Consider the following 27,790-nt stretch of genomic DNA (forward strand, 5'->3'; position numbering starts at 1 on the left):
TTCTACTTTGTATTTGTTTGTTATGGAAAGGCAGTGTGGTCTTCGTCGCTATTTTCTAATAACTAATACTACTACTACTACTAATAACTCACCGCAGAACCAGGCCACCTGAAGCCAACACAGCAACGCACACTCCTCCTCCAACTCAATGTAACCTTAATCAAACTGTGCATGCAAATATATATCTGAGATTCAGAGTTCAGAGTTCAGTATCAGTTCAGAGTTCAAAGTGTCAACATCTAAATTGGATATTGCATGGACATTATTAATTCAGTAAGTTTTATGTGAAGAAACTCAAAATTTCGAAATAGGGATTATAGTGATGCATAATCCCTACTATACTTATTGACCTACATAAAGGATTCTATTGCATTATAAGCTTAATGGAGCGCTAAAGGCGATTTTATTTTTTTGGCCTTGCTTATTTAACCCCAGACCTAAGGAGTGAGAAATGTCAATATTTATTTGTCCTGGTTGTGGTCGATCTTGTGGCAAGGGGATTACCCTGCAATGCACAAAATGTCTCGAGATGTTTCACCCACAGTGTGCAGGCATTTCCCCAATTGAGCGTAAAGAAAAACCGAATTGGATTTGCTTAATCTGTTCAAATAACGATGAAGTACATGAATCTTGCATCTCTAATAATAATCCCTGTATATCCCCGATAATCAGCAGTCAAAAATCCATTCCCGCTAATACTAATTCTGTAGCTGAAAATTCATGCAGTCGAAGCGTGGACCTGTCAATCCAGTCTATTTCAAGACCAAATAAACATTCCACTGAGATAATTGCAAGTGACAATATATCTGACGTCACAAGCCAGCCAGTCAATGCATGCGATTTTGATAAGACTTTTGTGTCAGAGACAGGAATTTCGCATGTCGTAGTTAATTCGATATTATTCTTCGCTCTTGATTCGTTGAAAGCAGGAATAAGTGTTGATGAAATATCTAACGCAATGGCAGGATTCTATCGTTTAGAGGAGTTGAATGTAGCAAAAACGCTGCTCGCATGTCTGTGTCGTAAAGCTGGTAGATTGCAAGAAAGGAGAGGAAAAACAGCTGAAAAGACTACTGCCTCGGACATAATGCGTGTTATCATAGAACTTGATTCGAAACAGTTCATATGGCCTGTAATCGTCCCACGGAGCTTTAATGAATGTCCAGTATTAAAGCCTGACATCAGCGTCCGGCTTGATAAACTTGTTTATGACTATTCCCGAAAGCTTGAAAAAACACTTTCTTCTATTGAGCGTATCGAATCTAATTTAGAGAAAAAAATAACGCCTGGCAATGATCTTGATCTCAATCCCCCCACTATGCCCCACCATGAATGGCCGCCTCTCCCACTAAAGACTGTCCCATTAGAGACCATAGTGATAAAAAACCCACCCACTCTCCTACTGAAGGATCCTGTCTGCCGCAAGAAAGAATTTGATAAGACAGGGTGTGCAAATATTCGTTATGTTAAAGCAACTAAGGATAGTGTTATGGTATCGGTACCATGTCAAGATGCATCGAAGCTCAGTTGTGATCTAAAGGTTAATTTTCCTGAAAGCATAATAACTTCCAAGCCTCGGCGATTTTTTGGAATTATCAGGAGTGTGGACATTGATTTTGATGTTAGTGCCTACGCATTGGACTTTCCGGGTATAATCGAGTTTAACCGGCTAGGAAAATCGCAAACTGTAAGAGTTATTTTTCAAACAGAAGAATACCTGCATTTTTATATCAAACATGGCATCAAATTCGGTTATGAGATTTTCCGAGTGGAACGTGATCGTATTCAGCCTAGGCGTTGTTTTAAATGTCAAAGTTTTAACCATGTTCAAAATCAGTGTAAATCTGAATGTTTCAAATGTGCCCGATGTAGCGGTAATCACATTTCGACTAAAGACTCCCCATGTGAAGCGCCAGTTAAATGCGCCAGTTGTGGCTCGAATGATCATCCAGTTTACAGCTTTAGGTGTCTTATTTTAAAGAAATTTTGTAAATGAATGTATTACTTTGTATTACGTCCTTTAATTCAAATGGTGTGTTAGGGAAATTACCTGTACTTCATAGTTTTTTGAATGAAAAATCATCGTTATTATGTCTTCAGGAACACCACCTCCTTGATCATTCGTTGAATCTGCTTTCTAGTCTGTCTACTGAGCATGACATTTCTGCTGTTCCCGCTACACCGACTGGTGGACGTCCCTCCGGTGGTTTAGCTACTATTTTACCCAAGTCTCTTAATGCAGCTATTCTAGCAATTGATACACATTTTTTAGCTTGTAGTTTTTCAAACGTAGTTTTAATTAATTGTTATTTTCCGACTGATTACCATGATGATATTTCTTTTGATGCGTTTACTCAATGCTGTTTTAATCTTAGTCGTTTTGTCTCTAGTTTACAGTCAAATTTGCGTACTTATATTTTAGGTGATTTTAACTGTGATCCAAATATAGCAAATGAAAGGGGTACAATTTTATCTTCTTGTCTTCCTAATTTTTCTGTTTTACCAAAGTCCCAGGATTTTACTTATATTCATTGGAGTGGTAGTACAACTAATATTGATCATGTTTTTTCTTCTAACCCAAGTGATCCTTTACCTGTGGTTACTGTAATCGAAGATTTCCCCGTTAGTGACCACATGCCGCTTCAGTTCCTTATACCCCCTTTGGCTTCTCGCCCTTCCCCAGTTCGTTTTTCTGGTAATAAGCTTCCTAAATTTTTTGATCGGGTTGATTGGAATCCAAATTTTAGACCGCTTTACCAAGAAAGAGTTGGGACTTTAATTGATAAAGTCTATATCCCTGATAGTTTGGATTCAATGGATAGTAATCCCTCTTTGACTATTAATTGTCTTTATTTTGAATTAATCCATTGCTTAAAGTATGGTGCTGCGGCAGTTTTTCCTACTAATAGGATAAGATTGGGCGCGCAGAAACCTTTTTGGAGCGTCAATCCTTTTTTGGTAAATTCTAATAAGGCGGCTAAACAAGCGTATTGGGAATGGCGGGCCCTCGGTAAGCCAAGAGACTCGCATCCAGTTTTTTTGCTAATGAAAAAGAGACAGGCTGAATTCCAAGCAGAGCTCCGTCGTCATAATAACCTGGTCATAGAAGAAGCTTCTTCAAATATTGATAACTACAAGGACAAGAATCTCCTTTGGAATGTTCTCCGAGGCAATAGGCGGATTAACATGCCTGATACTAATTCCACACCATCGCTGAAAGAGTGGGAAAATTATTTTTCTAAGTTGTCGACTTCGTACGATTCTAACAGTGTTGTGTTGCAATTAGATGAAAGGTTGAAGAATTTTTCAAATGATTACAGGATTTCTGAGGATATGTTACGTGGAGCAATCAAAACGTTAAAGGCGCAGTCGGCTAAGGATCATGATGGCTTATTTGCTAATCACCTCAAACTTGCTCCTTCTTCTTTTCTTATTACTCTACTGGCATTTTTCAACCTTTTACTTACTACTGGTTTAGTACCATCGTCATTCTATATTGGCATAGTTACGCCTATTCCTAAGAGCGGGAAAAAAGACTTGTCATCTTGTAGTTCCTGGAGGCCAATTACTAGGGGTTCTATGATTGGGAAAGTGTTTGAGTTGTGTTTGAAGGATCTTCTTGAAATTCTTGACACTGGTTCTAATCAAGTTGGTTTCAAGAGAGGTTTGGGATGTGACCATGCCCATGCATCTTTCAGCAAAGTTATTGAAGAAGCGAGAATCTCTGGTCAACCGCTTTACGCCCTCTTGATTGATATCAAAGGGGCCTTTGATAACATTTCTCATGCATCCGCTCTGCTCACTTTAATCCATGCTGGATTGCCCCTAGCTGTCATACGAGTCCTTCGCTCTTGGTATTCTGGTTTAAAGATCCGTATCTGTCCGAGTTCATCTTCATCTCATTCCAAATTAATTCAAGTGTGTAGAGGAATTAGACAAGGAGGAATTATTTCTCCTTATATATTCAATTCTTGTTTAGCTACTGCCCTTAATTCTCTTTCCTGCTCGTTTGTTTCATTATCTCGAAATCTGTCTTACATCGCATATGCTGATGACATTATCCTTCTAAGCCGGTCCAAGTCTAGTCTTGTTTCTAATTTTAATATTTTAATTAATTGTTTAAAAGGTTTGGGCCTTTCTATCAGTTTTGAAAAATGTCAATTTTTTGTTGTAAATTGTTTAGAGGATAATGTCAGGGCGACTCTCGATTGCGGCAATGGTGTTATTTTTCAGTCGTCGCCAATAGTCACTTATTTGGGATTACCTTATGCTGCTTCGAAAAGAGATTTCAAACCAGTCCTGGTTCAGCATGTTCAGATGAAACTACGCAAGGCATTTGGTCTTTTAATTCGTTTTCGGGGTCTTTACCGTCGGGACGTCCTTGGTCGTATGTATAGCGCTGTTGCTCTGCCTCACGTATTGTTCCCGTCCCTCCTCTTCCGAAATTTCAGACCTTCTGATCTTTCGCCAATTAAAGTTGCTTATTTTAAATTCTGTAAATTTTTACTTGGTTTCCCCCTTTCTTTTAGTAACACTGAGATTGTTTTGAAGCTTAATGTGAAGGATCCTGTAGTCTGTATAAACAAAAAATATAAAACATTTGAAGATAGGGCGAAAATTAGCCTTTTAGGCCACAATTTATTTCCGTTTTTTAGTAACAGTTCTGGCTCTTCATGATTTATAGGCTAATCTATTTAGCAAATTTTTTTTTTTTTTTTTTTTTTTTTTTTTTTTTTTTTTTTTTTTTTTTTTTTTTTTTTTTTTTTTTTAAGTGTTCGATCAATATTTGATAGGTTTTGATTGTAAGTGTTATCAGTTGTTTTTTCTTTATATTATATTGTAGCGTACTCCTCATTTTTTGAGGGAAATAAAGAAAATAAATAAATAAATAAAAAAATAAATATAAGATTACAGTCTCTTACATTAGATCAACATACTACCAAGTATATTGTTATGTAAATTGTATTGTAAAGTATATTGTAGTTACTGTATTGTATAAAATATTGTATTGTTATTGTTGTATATTGTATTGTTATTGTATTTTTGTATATTGTATTGTTACTATATTAGTATATAGTATTGTTATTGTATTATTATTTGTACCCAAGTATATTGTACTGTTAAGTATATTATTATGGGTGAAAGAGTGCTAGCCAGTCACAAAAAATGTCAATCAAGTATACTACCATATATTCACAAACCACTACATAAAACATTTCTTGGGGTGCCAACCAGTGGCCAATTACCTGAATTACTCCATATACATTGGGTATAAACGTGGTTTCGCTAGACGTAGACTGTTCTCTTTCTTCACTAAGTTTGTACATTTACATCACCATAGCCACTATAAATATATATACCACAGATATCTAAAGATTTCTGGGGCTATAATGAAAGAAAGGTTGAGATGGCTAGGCCACGTTCTACGGATGAAGGATGACAGATTACCGAAGATTGTCCTTTTTGGCCAACCGTCTGGGGCTACACGGGAAGCAGGTCGTCCTTGTCTGGGTTGAGAGGATGTCATAAATAAAGATTTAAAGGAAATGGGAACTTCCCAGGAGGGTGTAAAGAGGGAGGCTTTAAATAGATTAGGTTGGAGGAGGAGCGTGCGTAGCTGTGTTGGCCTCAGGCGACTTGGTGCTACAGCGAGTTATTAGTAGTAGTAGTAGTATCTAAAGATTTATATGATGCAAAACTAATAAATTATGAATAACGGGGAGAGCATTTATGTAAAAAGTAAATGAACATCAAATTAACCAAAATCCGATAGTATATATGACAAAAAAATTATTTCTAGAGATTTATGTAACCCTAAATTGCAAACGTGGGGCACCTTTCATCAGCTTTGGTCGACAAGGCTACAACTATTTGCAAGACTAAGGAACTATTCCCTCCCCGTTATAGCCTAATCAGCAGTCACCTCTCAGGGAAACAACCCTAGAATCTCTCTGAATTACTGCAGAACAAAGAGGTATAAGACAAATACAAAAAGAGAAACATACAAAAATGAAGAACGCTTACAAAACTATAAAAAGAAGCGAAGTAAATAAATGAAACAAGCGTGAAAAAGGAAAAACATAAGAAAAGAAAGAAAATCAACTTCTAAACAACACAAATACAAAGAACAAAATTACTCAAAACAACATTCGTATATAACACGAAATGTCTTAAACTGAAACAAATGATCTAGGCTTCTTTTGAAAACATCACACTCTTAAGAGCTAACAACAGCCAGAGGATAGAAAACTGAAGATTTTCTCAGAGCATAACTATCCCTAAAATCCAACGGAAAACTTGACAGACCCTTCAAATAAAGACGAAACCTGATCAGACCTTCAGCCAGTTCCGTCTTTGATAAGGGGTCCCACAGGGGCAAGAAATATAGCTCGAGTGAGAGAACGATGGTAGAACACAAGTACAAGCTTGGTATAACTATATTTGAACCCTAGAAAACGCTAGAAAACCCTAGAACCCTAGGGTATTTGAACCCTAGAAAACGCTAGAACCCTAGGGTATTTGAACCCTAGATAACGCTAGAAAACGCTAGAACCCTAGGGTATTTGAACCCTATAAATCGCAAGAACCCTAGGGTATTTGAACCCTAGAAAACGCTAGAACCCTAGGGTATTTGAACCCTAGAAAACGTTAGAACCCTAGGGTATTTGAACCCTAGAAAACGCTAGAAAACCCTAGAACCCTAGGGTATTGGAACTCTAGAAAACGCTAGAACCCTAGGGTATTTGAACCCTAGAAAACGCTAGAACCCTACGGTATTTGAACCCTAGAAAACGCTAGAAAATGTGATTGGACGACAATTGGGCACAAACTAGCAAATTTCTTTTCATGATGCTCGTAATAATCCCGTTTTGATAAATTGTTTTGGTGTGTTACAGATTGATTTTGTCTCTGGTTTTTTGGACACATAAAAAAAGCAGCATAAATTACCATTTTTTCAGGATATTCGTAATAATCCTGTTTTGGTATATTGATTTGGTGTGTTACAGATTGATTTTGTCTCTGGTTTTTTGGACACATAAAAAAAATCTGCTGCATAAATTACCATTTTTTCAGGATATTCGTAATAATCCTGTTTTGATATATTGATTTGGTGTACTACGAATGATTTTGTCTCTGGTTTTTAGGACATATAAAAAAAAAATGCTGCATAAATTACCATTTTTTCAGGATATTCGTAATAATCCTGTTTTTATATATTGATTTGGTGTGTTACAGATTGATTTTGTCTCTGGTTTTTTGGACACAAAAAAGAACTGCTGCATAAATTACCATTTTTTCAGGATATTCGGAATAATCCTATTTTGGTATATTGATTTGGTGTACTACGAATGATTTTGTCTCTGGTTTTTTGGACACATAAAAAAAAAAGTGCTGCATAAATTACCATTTTTTCAGGATATTCGTAATAATCCTGTTTTGGTATATTGATTTGGTGTACTACGAATGATTTTGTCTCTGGTTTTTTGGACATATAAAAAAAACCTGCTCCACAAAATAGCATTTTTTTTCAGGATATTTGTAATAATCCTGTTTTGATATATTGTTTTTGTGTGCTACAGATTGATTTTGTCTCTGGTTTTTTGGATATACAAAAAAACTGCTGCACAAATTACCATTTTTTTCAAGATATTTGTAATAATCCTGTTTTGATATATTGTTTTGGTGTGCTACAGATTGATTTTGTCTCTGGTTACTGGATATACAAAAAAACTGCTGCACAAATTACCGTTTTTTTCAAGATATTTGTAATAATCCTATTTTGATATATTGATTTGGTGTACTACAGATTGATTTTGTCTCTGGTTTTTTGGACATATAAAAAAAACCTGCTCCACAAAATAGCATTTTTTTTTCAGGATATTTGTAATAATCCTGTTTTGATATATTGTTTTGGTGTGCTACAGATTGATTTTGTCTCTGGTTACTGGATATACAAAAAAACTGCTGCACAAATTACCATTTTTTTCAAGATATTTGTAATAATCCTGTTTTGATATATTGTTTTGGTGTGCTACAGATTGATTTTGTCTCTGGTTTTTGGATATACAAAAAACTGCTGCACAAATTACCATTTTTTTCAAGATATTCGTAATAACTTGTTCTAATATATTATTTTGGTAAACTGGAATAAACTCCAATCAATCCGAGACAAAAAAAAAGTTTAAAGAAAAGCCGAAAATTTTAACAGCTTTTTGAAGAAGCTAAACAAGTGACTCCTTCGAGCTGAGTGAGGCATAATGCTCCATATAATTTAGTTACAAGATTAAAGTCTGGCTTTAAGGATGGCATAAAAGGAATATGAAGACGATACATATTACGAGGATTCCCGTAAACAATTTTACCTATGTCTTTCCATGACCTACAGAGCCAAAAATTTCTATTTTTTCTATTATTTTTTGCTTTTACGTCTAAATATAAGATTTTACAAAATAGTAAAACTGAATCATTAGTTGAGCTATTTTAGATGAAGTTAAAATTAAATCACAAAAACCTTACCTGAGAAAGTATATGATGGCCAGGGATTATATCCATTTCCAGACGTTGAAACTGAAGAACCTGAAAATAAACCAAGAAATATTTAAATCCTTAATCAAGACACTTGACAATACAATATTTATACATGCAGAAGAAAACAATTAGAACTGCATCTAAAGTTTGACTTTTCTGCACGCAGTAGAAAACTACATCATAGTGGCGGAACAAATCTACCTGTGGCTAAAAAATCTGCAGAATATAATGCTGATGAAGATAAGCCTCCCTACGTCCCCGCTGAGCCTTTCCTAGGGTTGGTGGGGCTTGGGGCAAAATTAGTTACAAAACCCTCTCCCGTCTCAAGTATAGGTAAAAAAGTAGAATCAAAGTGAAAAATATCATGAAAATGGGCACCCTCTACACAAACCCACGCCCCGACCCCACGGCACCCCGGGAAGCTTTCCCCCGTCGCCCCTACTTTGAACAGCTTTGCGCCTCTGCAACAAATTCTGAATCCTACCTCCGGGATATGTTTGGCAAATTATATCAAAATGTATGAAAATAGAAAATGGCATATATGACAGATTAAATTATCGAAAAAGAAGAAACGAAGATGAAAATAAACAAATTACCTGGAAAATCCTAGAAACCTCTTTAAGTGCCATCCCACCTCGTTCACAATCTCAATCCCAGCACATTTTAGTGTAATTACAAATAATTTTCGGTATGGCTTGTGCGTCTTTAATGACATTTTTTTTCTTTAATTATGGCTTCATTAGCGGTTCTATTCGTATCAGATTATGAAAAAGCATTACAAAATCTCAAGCAAACAATATGAGGAAAACATTATATAAGCGGCAAAAATAGAAATCCAAAATTAGATAACCTTCTGTAGAAGTCTCTGCTCTTCCTAAAGCCAACATAAGAAACAATGAAAGAAAAAATGCTGAAATTAACAGATACTAGGGGGCAGAGATGATAAAGTAGTCCCTTTAAGGTCTTTTTTTTTTTAAAGCAAATCCATTAAAGAAATGAGAGCTGACAAAAATGTAAAAAAAAAAACTGCTAAAGGAATACAAAAAGACAGGGAAAACTGCTGAACCAGACTGGAGAGAGTCCTAAAGGTTTTAACTACATAGAAAATCTTAGAACTACACAGAAAATCTTAGAGCTATTAGAAAATCTTAACTTTTTTATTCTTTAAGCAGACGTCTCGAAGTTTTTAGCAGAATGATTTCAGAAGACAAATTTTTAAATTCGTGTATCCTTATTGCTGTTTTTTATCCTCTTTTTTCCTTTCCTCCCATACATCAAGTTGGACATAGGTGCATCTATTAGTGCTTAAAAGCATTCCAGGGTTGCTGACCAGACAAGCCCAGTTAATTATTCTTAGTATTCCACAGGACAGAAATGACAGCAGAGGTTTGGGTATTGCCACTGGAAGTCGAACTATTATTAAAATTTGTTGCCAGATTCTCTCCAAAATACGAATAGCAAGTAAAAAATTTCGGTTCTTAAGGAGATTAAATTGAAAAAAAAAAAAAAATCTTCAAAAGAAAGTAAGGAGCAAAAAATTGAGCAAAGAAAAAACTGGTTTAATTTCAACAAAGCAGTGAACAAAAAATAAAATATAAAAACTACACTTTAACTAAAAAAAATAATAAAAATACTCCGAATATTTCGGCCCCACGTCCGGGAGCCTTTCTCAACGGAAAAAAAAATACAATCGACAATTTAAGACTTTTTAAAAAAATCGCAAACGAAAAAAGAAAAATCTACTAAAACACAACGAAAAAAACATATATAAACAATAAAATAAATAAGAAAAACTCACATTACAAAACAAAAACTCCCAGCACTGATGGTAATAACTTTAGAACACAAAACCAGAACAAATGTTTATAATGAAACCATGGGTTCCTTTCCTCTGCAACAATCGGTGTATAAATGGGAATCAGAGGAAAAGAACCCATGGTTTCATTATAAACATTTGCTCTGGTTTTGTGTTCTAAAGTTATTACCATCAGTGCTGGGAATTTTTGTTTTATAATGTGATTTTTTCTTATTTATTTTATTGTTTATATTTTTTTTCGTTGTGTTTTAGTTGTCATTTTTTTTGTGATGTCTTAAAAAAGTCTTAAATTGTCGGTTGTAATTTTTTTTCCCTTTGAGAAAGGCTCCCGGACGTGTGACCGAAATATTCGGAGTATTTTTATTTTTTTTTTACTTAAAGTGTAGTTTTTATATTTTATTTTTGTTCACTGCTTTGTTGAAATTAAACCAGTTTTTTCTTTGCTCAATTTTTCGTAAATGGAAAGAAAAGCAGCGTGGTCTTAGAAATTATTAAAGTAAGGAGCAACATGAAAACTTAGAACGAACAAAAATGATTACGTATATAAGGGGGTCTCCCCGTCGTCAATACCTCGCTCTTTACGCTAAAGATCGAATTTTGTTCCAATTCTTTAAGAGTAACTTCTGAATCACAAAGGCCATCTAAATAGATCTTTTGAAAGTAGTAAAAATACTTTAGCGTAAGTAGCAAGGTGCTGAAAAGGGGGCCACCCCCCCTCATATACGTAATAATTTCTGTTTGTTTTATTTTTTTAATGCGGCTCCTTACTTTCAGTTGAAAAAAACTTGTTTTTCCTTTTATTTAATTTCTGATCACTTTTATTAATAATGCTGGGAAATCCAGCTCTCCCTCCATGGCAAATTATCTTGCCGATGGAAATATCCTCCCACATAACTCGCCCCACCGCCCCCTATCAGAAAAATCCCTCCCGAAAACGTCTACATACTTACCAATAACCAATACTATACTTATCAACAGGCAAAGTTCACAACTTGGAGCCCTTCCCCCAGGGACTGTGGGGGGTTAAGCCATCCTCAAAGACATAGTTATTAGATGTTTCGATTATGGTGAGCAAAATAGTTATCTCAAAATTTTAGTCGGGTGACTTTGGGGAAAAATCAGCGTGTGAGGGGGGCTAGTTGCCCACCAGTATTTATGGTCACTTAAAAAAGGCACCAGAACTTTTGATTTCCATTCAAATTAGCCTATCCCGATCTTCTACGATCACTCGTTTGATATGATTACCCTGGAAAAAAATAAATAAACACGCATCCATGATCTTTCTTCTGATAAAAAAAAAAAAAAAAAAAAAAAAAAAAAAAAAAAAAAAAAAAAAAAAAATCCGCATGTTTGTACATAGGAGCTTGAAACCTCTACAATAGGTTCTCTGGTATTCTTGATATGATGAAGTGATTTTCATTAAAATCACTCAATATTTTGGGGGTATTTTCCTTTTTTTAAAATTGGTCAAATTTTCTCAGGCTCGTAACTTTTGATGGATACCATTAAATTTGAAGGGTTTTACATATTTTGAATAAGCACTATAATTCGATTCTTTTAATGTATCTATTGTTATCAAAACTCTGTATCTTAGGGTTTCGGTTACTATTGAGCGGCATCGCTCTTTACTCAAAGTTCGTTACCTCGAACTGTTTGAAAAACCAAGAGAGCTTAACAAATATTCCCATGACAAACAAATCTGAATTTTAGAACAATGTCAATTAAAAACAATAGTAATTAAAACGAATAATGAAATCAAATTTAAGACGAACATAAATGACCTCAAATAGGATGCTCTGTAAGCGTTTTAACGAAGAAGAAGAAGTTTATTATTATTCAATACAATACAATACAAAATACAATTCAAAATGGGATTACAATACACTTATTCCCCCTCGAAAGGCTCCATGGCCAGGGATACAAGGGGGGTCGTTTGCTTTTTCAGAGCGTCGTTTGCTCTTTACTAAAAACAAAATATGTTTTAAATGTTTCTCTTTTATAACATTAGTGGTAAGGAGGGCAATACTCCTGTGGTACTAGAGAAAGTTAAGTCCTGTAGTCCTAGAAAGTGTGGTCCTAGGAAAGTTATATCCTATCGTCCTTGCTCATATACTCCGGTACTCCGATGGCAAACTTCTACCAAGCCTTGACACACTTCCGCCACACATGGCACGCAGCACCTGGTGTACCTGACTTCTGAAAGTGGGTGTCCCCTTGACTCTACCTATGTTTAATTCTAGGCTATAGCACTGTAAATATCCCGCTATATGAGTTTATCTAACTTTTCTTGAAATTTTCAACTTTTATTGACCTAACTAATTGCACACTTCGTCTGATATAGAAAAGCATTCCTTCAATTGATAATTGCAATTAATAACGATAAACTATATGGTAGAAGCTTTGCTATCCATTATTTTTATAAACATGTAGGTATTTCGACTTATATATGCCCGGTTAGCTCAGTCGGTAGAGCGTGGGACTTTTAATCCTAAGGTCAAGGGTTCAAGTCCCTTATTGGGCGGTTTTTTTTCACAATTGGTTTTGTTTTTTCTGGAAGCACTTGCTGATAATTATATATATTAAATAATTAGACAGCAGCTATACAGAGACCAGGCAAATTCCTATGGTAAGATATGATCAAAATAGCGCTTTTAGGAATGAAGTAAGCAAGAAATTATGATTGTTTTAAAGTAGTTTTCAAAATTTTTGATATTTCTTTCAAATGGCCCCCTAAACATTACATACAATGTAAGCAAAGAGTGAAAAGCTATCATTTTGCTATATGATGCAAATAAAACTAGCCCCCCCCCCGCTCCTAGATACGGCCTAGGTTCCTTCTGTAACTGAGATTTTGCTTCTGAAAATTGGCTATTACAAGCCCAGATGGGCAGAATTTGCATAAGAGTAAAAAAGCACACTCAAACAAAAACAAAGTAACATCCGGAAAAAATACCAAGTATCTAAAACTTAAAAAATGTCAAAATAATTAAAACTGCAGAACTAAAAGGGAATAAATCAAATAAAAACATAAGGACAATTTAGTATTGTGACTCAACCCCAAAAAACACAACTGAATATAAAAAATAAAAATAAACCTCCAAATTTGCAAAACAAGACTTAAATAATTTTAAAACGAAACGGGGGGGGGCACTAAGTTCATATCAAGTACGTACGGGACAAAATTTCTTCTTGATTGTACATTATAACATATTGTAAGAGTAAGAAGGGGAATTTGGCAGAAGCAAAACAAGGAAACATGATTGTTCTTATTCTACTACGAAAGTTAGTACAAAACATCTTGGTACAAGTATTATTATTATGCTGACACATCATATTCTAAGCTTGTTCTGGATTTTCTTTTTCTAGATTAGTTTATTTTCACTGCTAGCCACAGTGAAGTTCGATTTCAGATGCAATAAGGTCGGACAACAGCCTTGCCACCTGACCCTGTCATAGCATAGGCATCTTAACAGTTATGAATGTTCGTTTCAGAAATAAGACACATCACAACGCCACAAACGGAAGTTGTCAGCGGAGGAAATAGCGTTGAGGCATTAATTTCCTAATAACACCATTCACTACATGTCCTTCAACGAGATTATATAAAAATGATTTTTTTTAGAGAGTTATTATTATTTAATTACTGAAAGTCGTATTAATTAACTAATTACGCAATAATTCTTTATTTTTGTTATTTTTCTAAGCTAAAGTTTAGTTATAAGTTTACTATTTGAGTCATGCGTAGAAAACACCGAAAAACAGGCCTCCTAGATTCCTACTGCATGTACAACCAGCCATCGGTAAAAACTCGTCATTGCACACGCGCGAAGGAGCCAAGGAGAAATAGGAGACACACGATGTGCCCACAAACTCTTTAATGGAGAAGATAGGAAGCAATTACTGTCTATATACCTTTGTTGTGGTCCCTGTAAAAAGAACTACAGCAACTGAAATGTTGATTTGCTGCCTCGTGTGCTATCAATGACTCTGAAGTACCTTTAATTCTGGAGAATCCTGGACCATTGATTCTTAACTTACAATGGTTACTAAAAATTTAGTTTGAGATTCCATTGGACTGATTCGCCAGAGTCTGCACTGGTTGGTCAAGGAGGGGAGTTAACCCCTTTTGTATACATATATTTTTTTAGTTAGTTCGTCTCAAGTGTTCACCTCTGTAGTTTGATAGTGATCTAGTTTTGTGGTGGATTTGGCAAGTTGATCAATAATGACAGCTAAAAATTCGTTCAGTTTCAACTGTCTCCCTCATCCTACAAAAAAAAATCTAATAGGAGTGTTCACCCCATTACCCCTATTCTTTGAGGTTTGGAAAAGTACTTTTTCTGTATTTTCATTTCAAAAATATTTGGCACTACTGAAAATTTCTATGAAAAAAGTGTATCCTCATTTAACAAGACAGAAAAAAAGTCCTTGTCCCCCCTCGTGAATTTTTCTGAATTGGTCTTCTAATCTCCTCCTATTAGTTGAGCAGTAGTCACCTGAATTAAGAGCATGCCAATGCAGATTTTTCACAGTAAGACTACTTTGAAAATAACAGCTTTCTGCCCTAAACCCACCTAATCAGGATTTCACTTCCAGCCCACTCTCATTTTGTTTTGACACCAGTTTGGACTTAACTTGTTTTGTTTTTGTTTTGTTTAGGAAATAACAACAATTACATTGTAAATATTCCTTTAAAGTGAGTCTTTCCCTGTTTTGACTCCGTGCTCAACTCCTTCCTTAACACACCTCAATAAAAATAAACCTCTACCTTTACTGATTTAATACTAGATTATTCTATCAACTAACCATCCTATTACATTAATCATTAAAATCATGTTTAGAAAACAGGTACTTATACTGTTATTTTACGTTACAATATCAATTTCAAAGTCCAATCTCCCACAGCCAAGCTCTACATGCAATCAGTAACTAACGTTAAAAAATATTAAGAAAAACATGTTCCCTATTTTCCCTGGCCTCAGGTTGCCTTCTTTGCATTGCTTGCCCAGCCTTTATTTCTCTTACCCTAGTCTTTCCTTTCAATCTTTTTTGTTTTGTTCTTTTATTTATTAATTTAGCTTTTCGTGTTGAAGAGCTAATTCTTACACTTGAGAAACCAAACAATTATGAACCCAGCTATCTGTGGGAGTATATTATTTTGTTCCAAAATTGTACTGAATGTATGATTTAATTTCGGGCCAAATTTCATCTTTGCTTTATTTATTCAGCTTTCATGTAAAAGAATCAACAGATGGGGTGGTCCTTCATGGAGAACCTAATAAATGAATATGCAAAAAAATTTAAAAATTGCCCTAAGTTTGTTATCCTACATTTACATGTGAAGTAGGTTATACAAAAGAAAAAAAAACAAACGTTTTAGAAGGCAGGAAACAGTAATTTGTAATTTAGCAGGAATTATCAGATATACAAGGAATATTAATTTGAAGGACTTTTTGGAGAACCTTTGGAAAATTGGGCCTAAACATGCACTTTTCATGACTGTACAACAAATTCTGTATCCAACTTAAAATTCTTGGAATTGTCCAAAGCGTCATCTCTTTACTTTTGTGCTCATTTATGATAGACAGGAATTGCTATCTTTTATTTGCTTATCAAGTAAATCCATAAGTTTAATTACCTTTTGTTTGGTGTATCACCTTGTGTACTGACCAGCTACTCTTATGTAGCTACTACCAGCTACTACCCTAATAATAATCTTACCAGCTACTACCCTAATGATAGAGTAGCTGACCCAGCTGCTCTATCATTTATGATAGACAGGAATTGCTATCTTTTAGTTGCTTATCAAGTAAATCCATAAGTTTAATTACCTTTTGTTTGGTGTAACACCTTGTGTACTGACCAGCTACTCTTGAAGCATTCCTAAAAAAGAATAAAAGATTAACATTGCTTCAACAATATAATTAAAATATTGGGGTCTATATTCCCTCCACCTACTTTTCTGTATTTTCTCACAAGCCTTCTGCTCAATGGAGTTAAGTCAACTTGATTGTGCATATTATTGCTCTCTGAGCTGGACGTCATTATGCCCAAGGATAGAATTATAGTAGAAACGACAGCAATAAGCCAAATGAAGGACTCAGAGCCCTAACAATAAGAAGTGATAAAAATCTACCAAAACTGTGATAGAAGGAGTTTAAGCCCCTTCCTCAGGTTAAAATCATTTTTGATGAATGTTCCTTTTGTTGCTACTTAATTTTTTCTATATCCACAAACACCCAAAATAAATGTACACATTAAATCATGATCTTTAGGGCCAATATTTAAAGTAAAGGCAGCTCCTTAAACCTCAAATTAAATAAAAAAAAACAAGTTTTTTTAACTGAAAGTAAGGAGCGACATTAAAACTTAAAACGAACAGAAATTACTCCGTATATGAAATGGGTTGTCCCCTCCGCAATCCTTCGCTCTTTACGCTAAAGTTTGACTCTGTCTCTCAATTCTTCTTTTTAAAACAGTAAAAAAAACTTTAGCGTAAAGAGCGGGGCGTTGATGAGGAAGCAGCCTCTTTCATATACGAAGTAATTTCTGTTCGTTTTAAGTTTTAATGTCGCTCCTTACTTTCAGTTAAAAAAACTTGTTTTTTTTTATTTAATTTCTGAACGTTTTTGAATCAATGCATGTTTTGATTTTGGCTCTCCGCAGAGGAATAATTAAAACAAAATTTGCATTTTTTTTTTTGGCTAAATGGCTTTCTCATAATTTTTATCGAATAATTTTGAGAAAAAAGAGCGGGGGAGGAAGCCTAGTTGCCCTCCGATTTTTTGGTCAATTAAAAAGGCAACTAGAACTTTCAATTTTTTACGAATATTTTTATTAGTAAAAGATTTACGTAACTTATAAATTAGCTTACGTAAAGAACTTTTGTATTCTCATATTTTTATTACATATATGAGGGGGTTCGCCCCCTTGTCAGATCCTCGCTCTTTACACTAAAGCTTAAATTTTGTCCCAATTCATTAAGAATGACCCCAGAATCACAAAAGTCGTAGAATAAATAGTTGAAATTACTAAAAATACTTTAACGTAAAGAGCGAGGTATTAGGAGGAGGTGAGCCCCTCAAATGGGTAATAATTTCTGTTTGTTTTAAGTTTTAATGCTGTTCCTTACTTCCAGCTGAAAGAACTTTTTCATATTTATTTTTTCATTGTGTTTTTAAATAATGCTAGTAAATCCTGCGCTCCCTTCATGGAGATTTTCTTCCCCCATGACAAATTATCGATGGAAAATTCCCCCAGCATATCCCCCTCTTCTCAACCCCTCCCCCAACCAAAAAAATCCTCCTGAAAACGCCTATACACTTCCCAATAACCATTACTATATGTAAGCATTGGTCAAAGTTTATAACTTGTTGCCCCTCCCATGGGGACTGTGGGGGAGTAAGTCGTCCCCAAAGACATAGTTATAAGGTTTTTCGACTACGCTGAATAAAATGGCTATCTCAGAATTTTGATCCGTTGACTTTGGTAAAATAATTAGCGTGGGAGGGGACATAGGTGCCCTCCAATTTTTTTGGTCACTTAAAAAGAGCACTAGAACTTTTCATTTCCGTTATAATGAGCCCTCTTGCAACATTCTAGGACAACTGGGTCGATAAGATCACCCCTGGGGAAAAAAAAAACAAACAAATAAACACGCATCCGTGATCTGCCTTCTGGCAAAAAATACAAAATTCCACATTTCTGTAGATAGGAGCTTGAAACTTCTACAGTAGGGTTCTCTGATACGCTGAATCTGATGGTGTGATTTTCGTTAAGATTCTATGACTTCTAGGGGCGTTTCCCCCTATTTTCTAAAATAACACAAATTTTCTCAGGCTCGTAACTTTTGATGGGTAAGACTAAACTTGATGAAACTTATATATTTAAAATCAGCATTAAAATGCGATTGTTTTGATGTAGGTATTGGTATCAAAATTCCATTTTTTAGAGTTTTGGTTACTATTGAGCCGGGTCGCTCCTTACTACAGTTCGTTACCACGAACTGTTTGATATCCGAGAGTTGCTCAAATATCTGGGTATATTACAAACATCTGTTTTTTGAACAATCCTCTATGGAGCAAGGGAAACCCTTGGACACTTTTGGTGAAAACTTTTCTTGTGTAAAAGTGACCTCTTAAAAAAGAGCCCCAATCCCCCCCCCCAAAAAAAAAGCATTTTATTTTTACAATTTTCTTACATTTATATCTTTTCTTACAATTGTCCTGTCTTTGCTCCTTCTTTTAAATAGTCTCCTCCCAAGAGATAAATACCAAAGCATATGACTATTTTCAATGTTCTTCCAAATAAAATATCCAATAGAGATGAAGTTCTGTCCCAGTCCCCCAAATGGGGCCAAATTTTGCCTGAGAATACATGAAAAATTTGCTATTTTCATTTTCACATTATCTTTTGTACTAATTTTTCATCAACACTTGGGATATATTGCCAAATACAGAAAAATAAAAAAAAAGAACTCAGCCAACCTTTATATATAGCCCTGAGCTATATCCTGTCTCACCAAGTGGAGGGGAGGGGAATGGAAATTAAAAGTGACAACAGCTATTATTATGTTTGGAAAGAGCATTGAATGATGAATATTCGTCTTCTTACAGTTTAATCATTTCAAGACATAAAATGCATATCTCTATACAATTCTAGGGTCTGCAGCAGCTGAGACAAAACCTTGGGGTACCACATTACAAAGCAGGGATCAATTCCACTGCAGTACCCTGAGATAGAATAAACAACATAATGGGATAATTCCCTTTTTGTATTTAATTTCTGCCATAACTTTGCACTTATAAAAAGTGGATAATTTATTTTGTAATATCAAAGCACTTTAAAGATTCTAGAATTTTTTCAGTCTTTCTGGAAAAACTGAATCTTCAAATCTTCATGTATTTTACAAAATTGAAAGATTCACAAACATTTTAAATATCAAAATAGTGGATAATCAGATATTAAAAAAAAAAATTGAAAAAAAAAACTCAAACTCAACAGAGGTCAATTGAAAAACATTGCCCTTAGTGTAACTGCTGGTCTTGATGTCACCGTTGATAAAGCACTTGACATCAGAAAAGGCACAATTGGTAAGATGACCTGGATGGATGTAAACACCAACTTCTTCAAAAGGAAAGAAAAGAAGCAGTACTGTTCAGTTCAGAAGACCTAATGTGACATATGAGCCAGCAGCACCCCTCCCCCCTACAAAACTCAGAACCAAATTCCTCATTTGTTCACTTTAGAAAGTTTTAAAATAAGAATCTTTTAAACGTCTAAAGATTTTAAAGTTTAAATTCATCATCCCATAGGATTCGTGCTTTTGGCACAAGTTTTACAGCAAGCAAAAAATGATACTTTTTAAACTATCAAAATTAGAGTCAAAAATGTAACTTTTGAATAAAGCCAATCAGAAACCAGATTTCTATTACTGGTTTGGTCAACGAACTAGAGGTGAAAATCCTCGTTGTAAAAATAAATCTTTTGCAAGGAGGTTAGACCATATGTTGGATAATAAAAATAACAGTTGTATTGCAACATTTCTGAGGTCAATCTACCCAGTGCTCAATTTAGAAATCCGGATTGATTCTGGATATATAAGGCAGACCTGGAAGCCAGGAGAGTATTCAGTATAGTTCTGTTGTTGATGCACAACACACAGCTAACACATATTGAAGTCATATTATCTGAAGTTGTATATGAAGTAAGAAAATAAAGTTATTGTCAATAATTGTCTTTGTCTATGAGTCAAGGTATCAAGTACAGTTTCTCTTGTCTATTGGATCATTCCCAGGGGTATCTGCATAACTCAGGAGACCTGAACATCGCAGTAATAATTCTGTCTCCATGGTCATAGGCATTTGTTTATAGAGCCCTCCTAGTCTATATCCCTTAACTACCCTGCTCCCATGTTCAGATTTGTACACTCCCCTTAAACGCCTCTTTCAAAGAACACCCCCCATAACACTAATGTTGATGTCCTGGCATTTTTTGGCAATTGCAGAAAAGTTAGAGATTCCAATACAATGTTAATTAGCAATCAGATGTCAACTATGTCACTGATGGTGGGTGTCTTTCCAACCCAGATAAGAAAGTCTCATGTGATATTATTTACAATAATTATGTATCTTATGCAAATCAGTACTACAGCACAGCAACAACTATTTCCCATGGACATTCAGCTGGTCTAACTATCAGATAATACGATTACCATCATAAAGCAGGCATATTTTTCTGTGATGAGATCCACTTTTTATGGTAGATACATTTCCAACCAAGAGAAGGATAACTTTATGAGGAACTCTTTCAACAAGATAAGATAAAAAAAAAATCATTGAATAATACAATCACAAATCCCCACAATGTCTCCATGGCCTGTAAAGGAGGGGGATCCTGAAGCGAAACTTTTAAACATTAAACTATTAAAAACATTACATGTAAAAGCATTTACTCATAAAAATAGAGACAAGAAAAAAGAAAGCAATAAAAAAAAGAGACAGTAGGATAGAGAGTGCATGTAAATATGAGAGAACCTACAACTGAAATCAAATGATGTGGAGCTTTGAAGACCTGACAGAAAAAGAAATACACATTTAACAAATTACTGATCAAAATTAGTCTAAAGCAAATCACCCACCAGACGTTTATAGACCATTGTCTTTTTTTATTTGACTAGAAAAAAATATATACAATTATAAAAAGACATAAGACACTTAATGAAAAACAGAAAACTAAGTTCCTAGAAAATTATTGCAGGGTTCCAGACACATCGGGCCAAAGCATATGTACATCTACTTCTTGTTTTGACTACCAAGGAAGTAAGAGAGACAACAGAGGAGGGCAAGGGTACTGACTTTTGGTACAACTTCTGTTCCATGTAACACCTGATAATAGCTCATTTTTTTAACAACTACCTGGCACAGTTCAAACATGAACAGGAAGACTAAACGGAAACTGGAACCATTAGATTGTAGTCTGTACAATTCTTAGGATGCATCAAAACTTTCTTGGTACACAGCATTGTAAAGGCTACTTCAATCAAGCAACTCTCAGATACCACTTTTTGTCAAATATCAAATTTTTCTAGGAGACTCACAAGTGAACAAATTACCATATCTGGAGAAGATGTAATGTTGAAACTTCACAAAAACTATAAGCTCAGACTTGTCTTTCTGACAAGCACCTCTCCAAGCTTGCAGAAAAATATTATATTCTCTTGAGTTTGTGGAACTTAAAAACCTCCCTCCAACTTCATATGGATGGAGGTTTCATTCTTTTTTAGATACTTTGCAACTAAAGCAGTTAAAGAATCTACATTGCTCACTAGACCCCTCTTTCTTCAGTTGGTGACTTGAGGTTGGAATCTACACCCCAGTGCACAATGAAAGGCTTCCAGGCCCAGAAGATTTGCTCTTGATTTTTGAACACTTTTTTCTAAATCAGGCTATGGGTCCTTTGGGTGTTCCTGTTTCAAATATGGTCCAAATTTACTTGGGCCTGTAAGGAATGCAGGTTTGCTAACTGCAAGAATTCTCCAGGTGTAATTGAGAGTGCAGAAAGCGACATTAGCTGTTCATATGCAAAACTTACTGTTAGTCTTTGCATCTGGAAGACAGGTTACTTTATGTTTTTTACTTTATACATCAATAATTGTAATATATGAAGTCTGACATTCAACCATTCATTTATTCTCTGTTTGTTAAGCAACAGATAAGCATAAGCTAGTTTGCTTGAACATACTAGAGGATTTCCCTTATTTGTGTCTTCTATCCCAGAAGATTAAGCAGGACAGAATAACTAAAAATGCTCTGGAAAGCAAATCTGGTGCAACATTTTTGTTCTATGCTGTTTTTGGTTGTAGCAAAGAAGCTTTCTGCTTTTAGTTACTGATGTCTTTGCCTTTTTGTCTGCAGTATCATTTAGAAGTTCAATTAATTCATGTTTCTATCTTTTTTATTAATCTTAATTTAGAAATTCAAATTTTAGTCTACCTCAATCTCAAATCTGACAAACTTCCATGGGGGCTAGGGTGGTAAACTTTTTTTTCTGGAATCAGTAATGTTTTTTCTGGTCTTGGAGTGACAGAAACACTCTCCTTTGTCAAAAGATTGTCTCCTTTGTCAATAGATTGGATGGATTAATTCTATAGAATGTGACTATCTTGAGAACATCTATTGGGCCCCATTCCCTCTGTTTTATTATTGTGTTTTCTTCCAAGAAGGAATGAATCTGCATGATTATGAGTGGGTTAAACTTTTTTTTTTCAATATCCAACAAAGATAATACCAATTTAAGATTATTGATAAGTAGTCATTTGCATGAATATATTTTTCATTCAGCAGTCCACAAAACCTATTGATCAATAATTGCTGGGCAAAGTGACTCATTAAAAGTACAATATGCTGTTTGATTCTTAGGTGAAAGTCTAAATGTGGGGCTCCTGTGGCATTGTAAATTAGTGAGGTTAGTGTAAGTGAAACTTTCAGGAATAGATCCATAGACTCAGAGATGGCCTAGGAACCTCATTTGAGGCATTCTCTCTGTACAAACTGTCAATTATGCAAGTTTTTAGTTTGCCCAAAACCATGACCAATGAAGCCTTTTGGTGATGTTAACAATTTTTCAAATGAAAATTGTTACACTGTGGCAATTGTTTAAATAGTAAACTAGTTGCACTCAAAAGCAATTACATTGGCTAATCCTGGGCTACTAGATGTTTGCCTACCCTAGACTATTATATATACAAGACTAATCTAGACAATTAGAATGTTTCAACTTAACCTCAGTCCTGTTTAGTTCCTATAGTTGAGTTAATGGACATAGTAAAGGTCTGGAAAACATTTGAAAGTAACATCAAAATAATCTGAAAATCTACTTTAAAGTGATCAGCAATACTCTAGCACAAAAAGAAAATGCACTGAGTCACTTAATCTATGTGATTAAGACCCACTTATCTATGTGAAGGGGAGTGTATATTTTTCAAACATATAACTACATAAATCACTATCAATAAATAAATGAAACCCAAAACAGAAATAAATTACTATAAATAACCAAATCAAACTCAAAAACAGGCAGAAACTAGAGGAGTAAGGCTGACACTCCCCATGCCTTCTAAAGACCAGAGAATAATCTGGATCTTACTGAAAACAAAATACATTTTTAAAGTTTTCCTTTTTTGACTTTGCTGAATCCAAAACTATTAAAACTTTCAGGAATGAATGAATATTACTATATGCATTAAATTATCAATCCATATACATTTGTTTTTTTGCAGTGATCTTATTTCTTTATCTTTTGAATTATGTGAAATGAAAAAAACAACAACACAAAGCTTGAAATGAGGATTGTTTTTAGGCAAAACTGCCCCAAAAAATCCTATATATTGCTGGATAACATATGCGATATGTGAAGCATAGTGAATGAGCCTTTCAACTATGCTGAATCAAATGGCTTTCTTAAAATTTTGACCAGATGTCTTTGAGAAAATAAATGGACATGGGAGGGGTGCTAGTTGCCATGCAATCTCTTTGGTCACTTAAAAGGGATACTTGAGCTTTTGATTTCCATTTGAATAACCTCTTTCTCAATCTTTTTGGATCACTGGCTCAACACAATTACCAGTGGAAAAAGCACACACACAAAAACAATAACAAGCAAACAAACAAATATGCATTGGTGATCTTTCTTTTACAGAAAAATACAAAATCCCGCCTTTTTGAAAATAAGGGCTTGAAACTTTCTCAGATATGCTTAATCTGATGGTGTGATTTTCATAAATATTACTATATTTTTTAGGGTTATTTCCTTCTTTTTCAAAAATCAGGCAAATTTTCTCAGGCTTGTAGATTCTGATTGGTAACAAAAAAATTCTATATATTTGATCTCACATCAATTCTTTTGAGGGGGTTCATTACCCCAAACTGTATGAAAAGGTACACTCAGAAAACCAAAAAGTGAATATAAAGTTAACTTTGCAAAAAATATTTTGTTTACCTATGCATCAATATGAAATAGGGTATATTTGTTTTAAATTTGAAAATAAAATCATGTTTTATTTTTCTAACAGAGCAAACATGGATATGAAAGGTGGTACATACCTCCAACAAGGTTTAAAACAACTGGGTTAGGGATTTTCGAAACAGAGCAAGAGTAGTTGGGATAGATGCAGCAATGTTTTCTGCAGTTAGTGGTTCATTGGGAAACTTTCTGAGATTTCTGGTTGGGGCTGAAGGGGGAAGGCTTAAAGTAGGAGAAATCCTACTGGTGATGATAATTACCTTAAATTGCAACTTGGAGCAATCAAACGATTTTCCATCCTGTAGCATTGCTTCAAAAATTGCCATGTGGATCAATTTGGAATTGTTTTGAACATTGAGTTGGTTTTATTGACTAGGGTTGATGTTCTTGTCTGGGACTCCAAGGTGTCCCATTCCAGCCTCCATTCCTTATTGCTCTGCTCCTTGTCAAGTGATACTATGAATTCTTTGACAGTCTTACTAGATACAGTATGATTGCTCAGGGAGTTCCACTGGTCTACTACCCAGTTGGTTAGGAAGTGATGGCATTCCCTCCTCTGAGCGCTGACCTTTATGAGCTTCTTAGAATGACCCCTTTGTATGCTGTGATGAATTGATGAAGAAGAGACCATGAATTGGATTGTTGTGAATCAATTTGTAAGTGTTAATCATGTCACCACTTTTTCTTTGGTAAGTCATATTGCATAAGTTCAGAGTTTGCAGTCTCATTGGGTAAGGAAGATGTTGGCATTCATCTACTATCTATGTTGCTCTCCTCTATACTTTCTCTATCATGTCCTTGTCCACTTTGTAGAAGGCAGATGCAATTGTCATGCCAGTTTCTAGCCTTGGTCTGACAAGACTTTTGTATAGCTTGGTGATTGTTTGTGGGATCTAGTCATGAATGTTTGTTTAATTGTCCCTAAAGCATGGTTTGCACTAACTAAAATCTTTTCAGTATGACTTCAAAACTTTAACTGACAGTCAACTATGACACCCAAGTCTCTTTCCTCTGTAACTGCAACTAGGGGTTCTCTTTGACCAGTTATTTGGTTTTGCATGGTGTAAATATGTTTTTGATTTTTATTGCCAAAATGTAAAACTTTACATTTACTTGAATTAAGTTCAAGTAGCCATTGTCTAGCCCAGTCATCCAGCTTGTTGAGATTGGCTTGGATTGAGGCAGCCTCCACCCAAGATGATGCTGCCCCAATGAGCTTAGAATCATCTGCATAGAGTGTGAGAAGGTTTTGGAGTATTTCAGGAGCATCATTGATATATATATGTTGAAGTGATGGCCTAAACATGGTTCCTTAGGGAACTCTGCTAAGAACAGGTATAGGTGATGATAGTACACATACTCCTTTATCATTAATAACAACAACTTTTTGGGTTCATTCTCCCAGGAAGTCTACAATCCATTCAATGATGTCTAAGTGGATGCAACAAGCTTGAAGCTTTCTTTTCAGCCTTAAGTTCGAGTTTGTTGAATGCTTTTGGATTTGATGATTAGAAGAGGAAGAGGATTAGAAGAGGTGATAATATCACCTCTTCTGCTATAGTAGGTAAAGATAGGAATTTCTGAATGTAATAAGCTTCTTATGGTAATAGAGGGTTCTCATAGGCCCTATGAGCAGCATGTTTATAAAAATTTTCAAGAGTTTACTTGTCCTTTTGAAATCTGAGGAGGTAAGTGTCATACCATAAACTTAAGCAGCAGGCACACCACAGAGGTGTACTAGCTCTATAACACATTTAGGTTGTGGCCAAGGTTGTATTTAGGAGGAAGGGGCCAAAATCTTGGTCTAACTTGTGCAAAAAAATGATTATAAACAAGCTTTTGATGCATTTTTAGAAAAAGAAAAATATCCTGGGCAGACCCATGGCTGCAGTTGCCAAATGTTCTTTTAATAGTGCCAATGTATTTCCCCATATCTGACAGCAGTTACAGTATGCTGATGGCTCATCAGCATTTCAGCTGGGAATCTACCCTGACTAAAATATACACTCTTTTTGGTCTTGGATTGAGCATTTAGTAATGTTGCTTACAGCTGTCTGGATCAAGGTGGGGCACCTTACATTTTTCAGAATTGTGCTCAGGCTGCCACTTTTTTTAACAAATGTAGGCCTACTAGACTATCAAGTTCTACCAGCAGAGAGGCTCTTGCTTCAGCAATATTGGCTTTTTAGCCTAAACCCAGCCTAATAATAAGATGGGTGATCAAAATTTACCTGAGAACAAAAGTAGGAGCCAACAATTCCTTTTTTTACACAAGTAGGACATTGGAGCTTTGACTCTCCGCTGCACCCAACAGTAGTACATACATTCATTTTTGGCTTAGCCTTATAAAAAAAATATTCTATCCAGTTAAAGACTGATGTTCACATAGCTGACAAATAGCGCTAAAGTTGCCGCTAATAGAGGGCATGAGGCGTCTTTCACAAGCAAATCACAGTCAAAAACGTTTTTCTTCTAAATCTAAAGAAGGCAATTACCCTTCCCATCAACACCCTTAGACCTGCTGATATACTTTAAAATGAATGAAATAAGCTAGGTATACAAAAATATAAAAATGAAAAAGATTAGCAAGAAACTTAATCAATTATTCTCTGGAATGTGTTTGAAATATTAAAGACATGTTAATTTGAAAGAATGGGCAAAAACACAAAAACAAAATTTTTCATACTACCAGAGTTCAAAATAAAGTATTCATACATTGATTTTTAACATTTTATATCTTTATGTATTCATAGATGAATTTCATGTTTTCTGACCCAAATTTCTATTTACCTAGTTTTTTTTTTTGGTTGTGCTTTCAGCAAAAGTTCTGAGCAAATTTCCGTAATTAAAATGGAGGTCCAGCTACCCACTCAAAAGTTAGCACGAAAAATATTGCATCACATCTTTCAGCTTTCTTAATGAAACATATATCTGGTGCGGAGGTGTGTCGCCTGTATCTAAATTTCTACGTCTTAGACAAGATGCATATATCTAGACCGTACGATACGAACGATTATGTCCTATCTCAACCATTATAAAAAGCCAGACTACGATGCAGTTCCTCCGGTGTACTTTTAAAACAAGAGAAAAAAAAGGAACATTAGATGTTTTCATGGGTAGCACTGAACAATGAAGTACCCTGAGATAGAATAAACAACATAATGGCATAATTCCCTTTTTGTATTTAATTTCTGCCATAACTTTGCACTTATAAAAAGTGGATACTTTATTTTATAATATCAAAGCACTTTAAAGATTCTATAATTTTTTCAGTCTTTCTGGAAAAACTGTTTATTCAAAATCTTTAGGTATTTTCAAAAATTGAAAGATTCACAAACATTTTAAATATCAAAATAGTGGATAATCAGATTTTATTTCAGAATATCTAATACTAACACCAAAAACAAAAAGAAATACCTTAAA

At 34.9% G+C, this 27,790-nt stretch overlaps 1 protein-coding gene across 1 annotated transcript in view; it reads right to left on the minus strand.

Annotated features, from left to right (window-relative positions):
• Positions 1-26,745, minus strand: part of LOC136038583 (methionine aminopeptidase 1-like) — a 55,458-nt gene extending 28,713 nt beyond the window's left edge. The window contains exons 1-3 of the mRNA XM_065721779.1: positions 26,599-26,745; positions 16,177-16,228; positions 8,518-8,577 (exon numbers count right to left, since the gene is read on the minus strand). Coding sequence (XP_065577851.1) covers positions 8,518-8,577; positions 16,177-16,228; positions 26,599-26,697 — 211 coding nt within the window. The 5' untranslated portion in view covers positions 26,698-26,745. The remainder of the gene's footprint in view (positions 1-8,517; positions 8,578-16,176; positions 16,229-26,598) is intronic.
• Positions 26,746-27,790: the final 1,045 nt, after the last annotated feature.

The sequence above is a fragment of the Artemia franciscana genome, chromosome 18, assembly GCF_032884065.1.
Source record: "Artemia franciscana chromosome 18, ASM3288406v1, whole genome shotgun sequence".
Taxonomy (NCBI): domain Eukaryota; kingdom Metazoa; phylum Arthropoda; class Branchiopoda; order Anostraca; family Artemiidae; genus Artemia; species Artemia franciscana.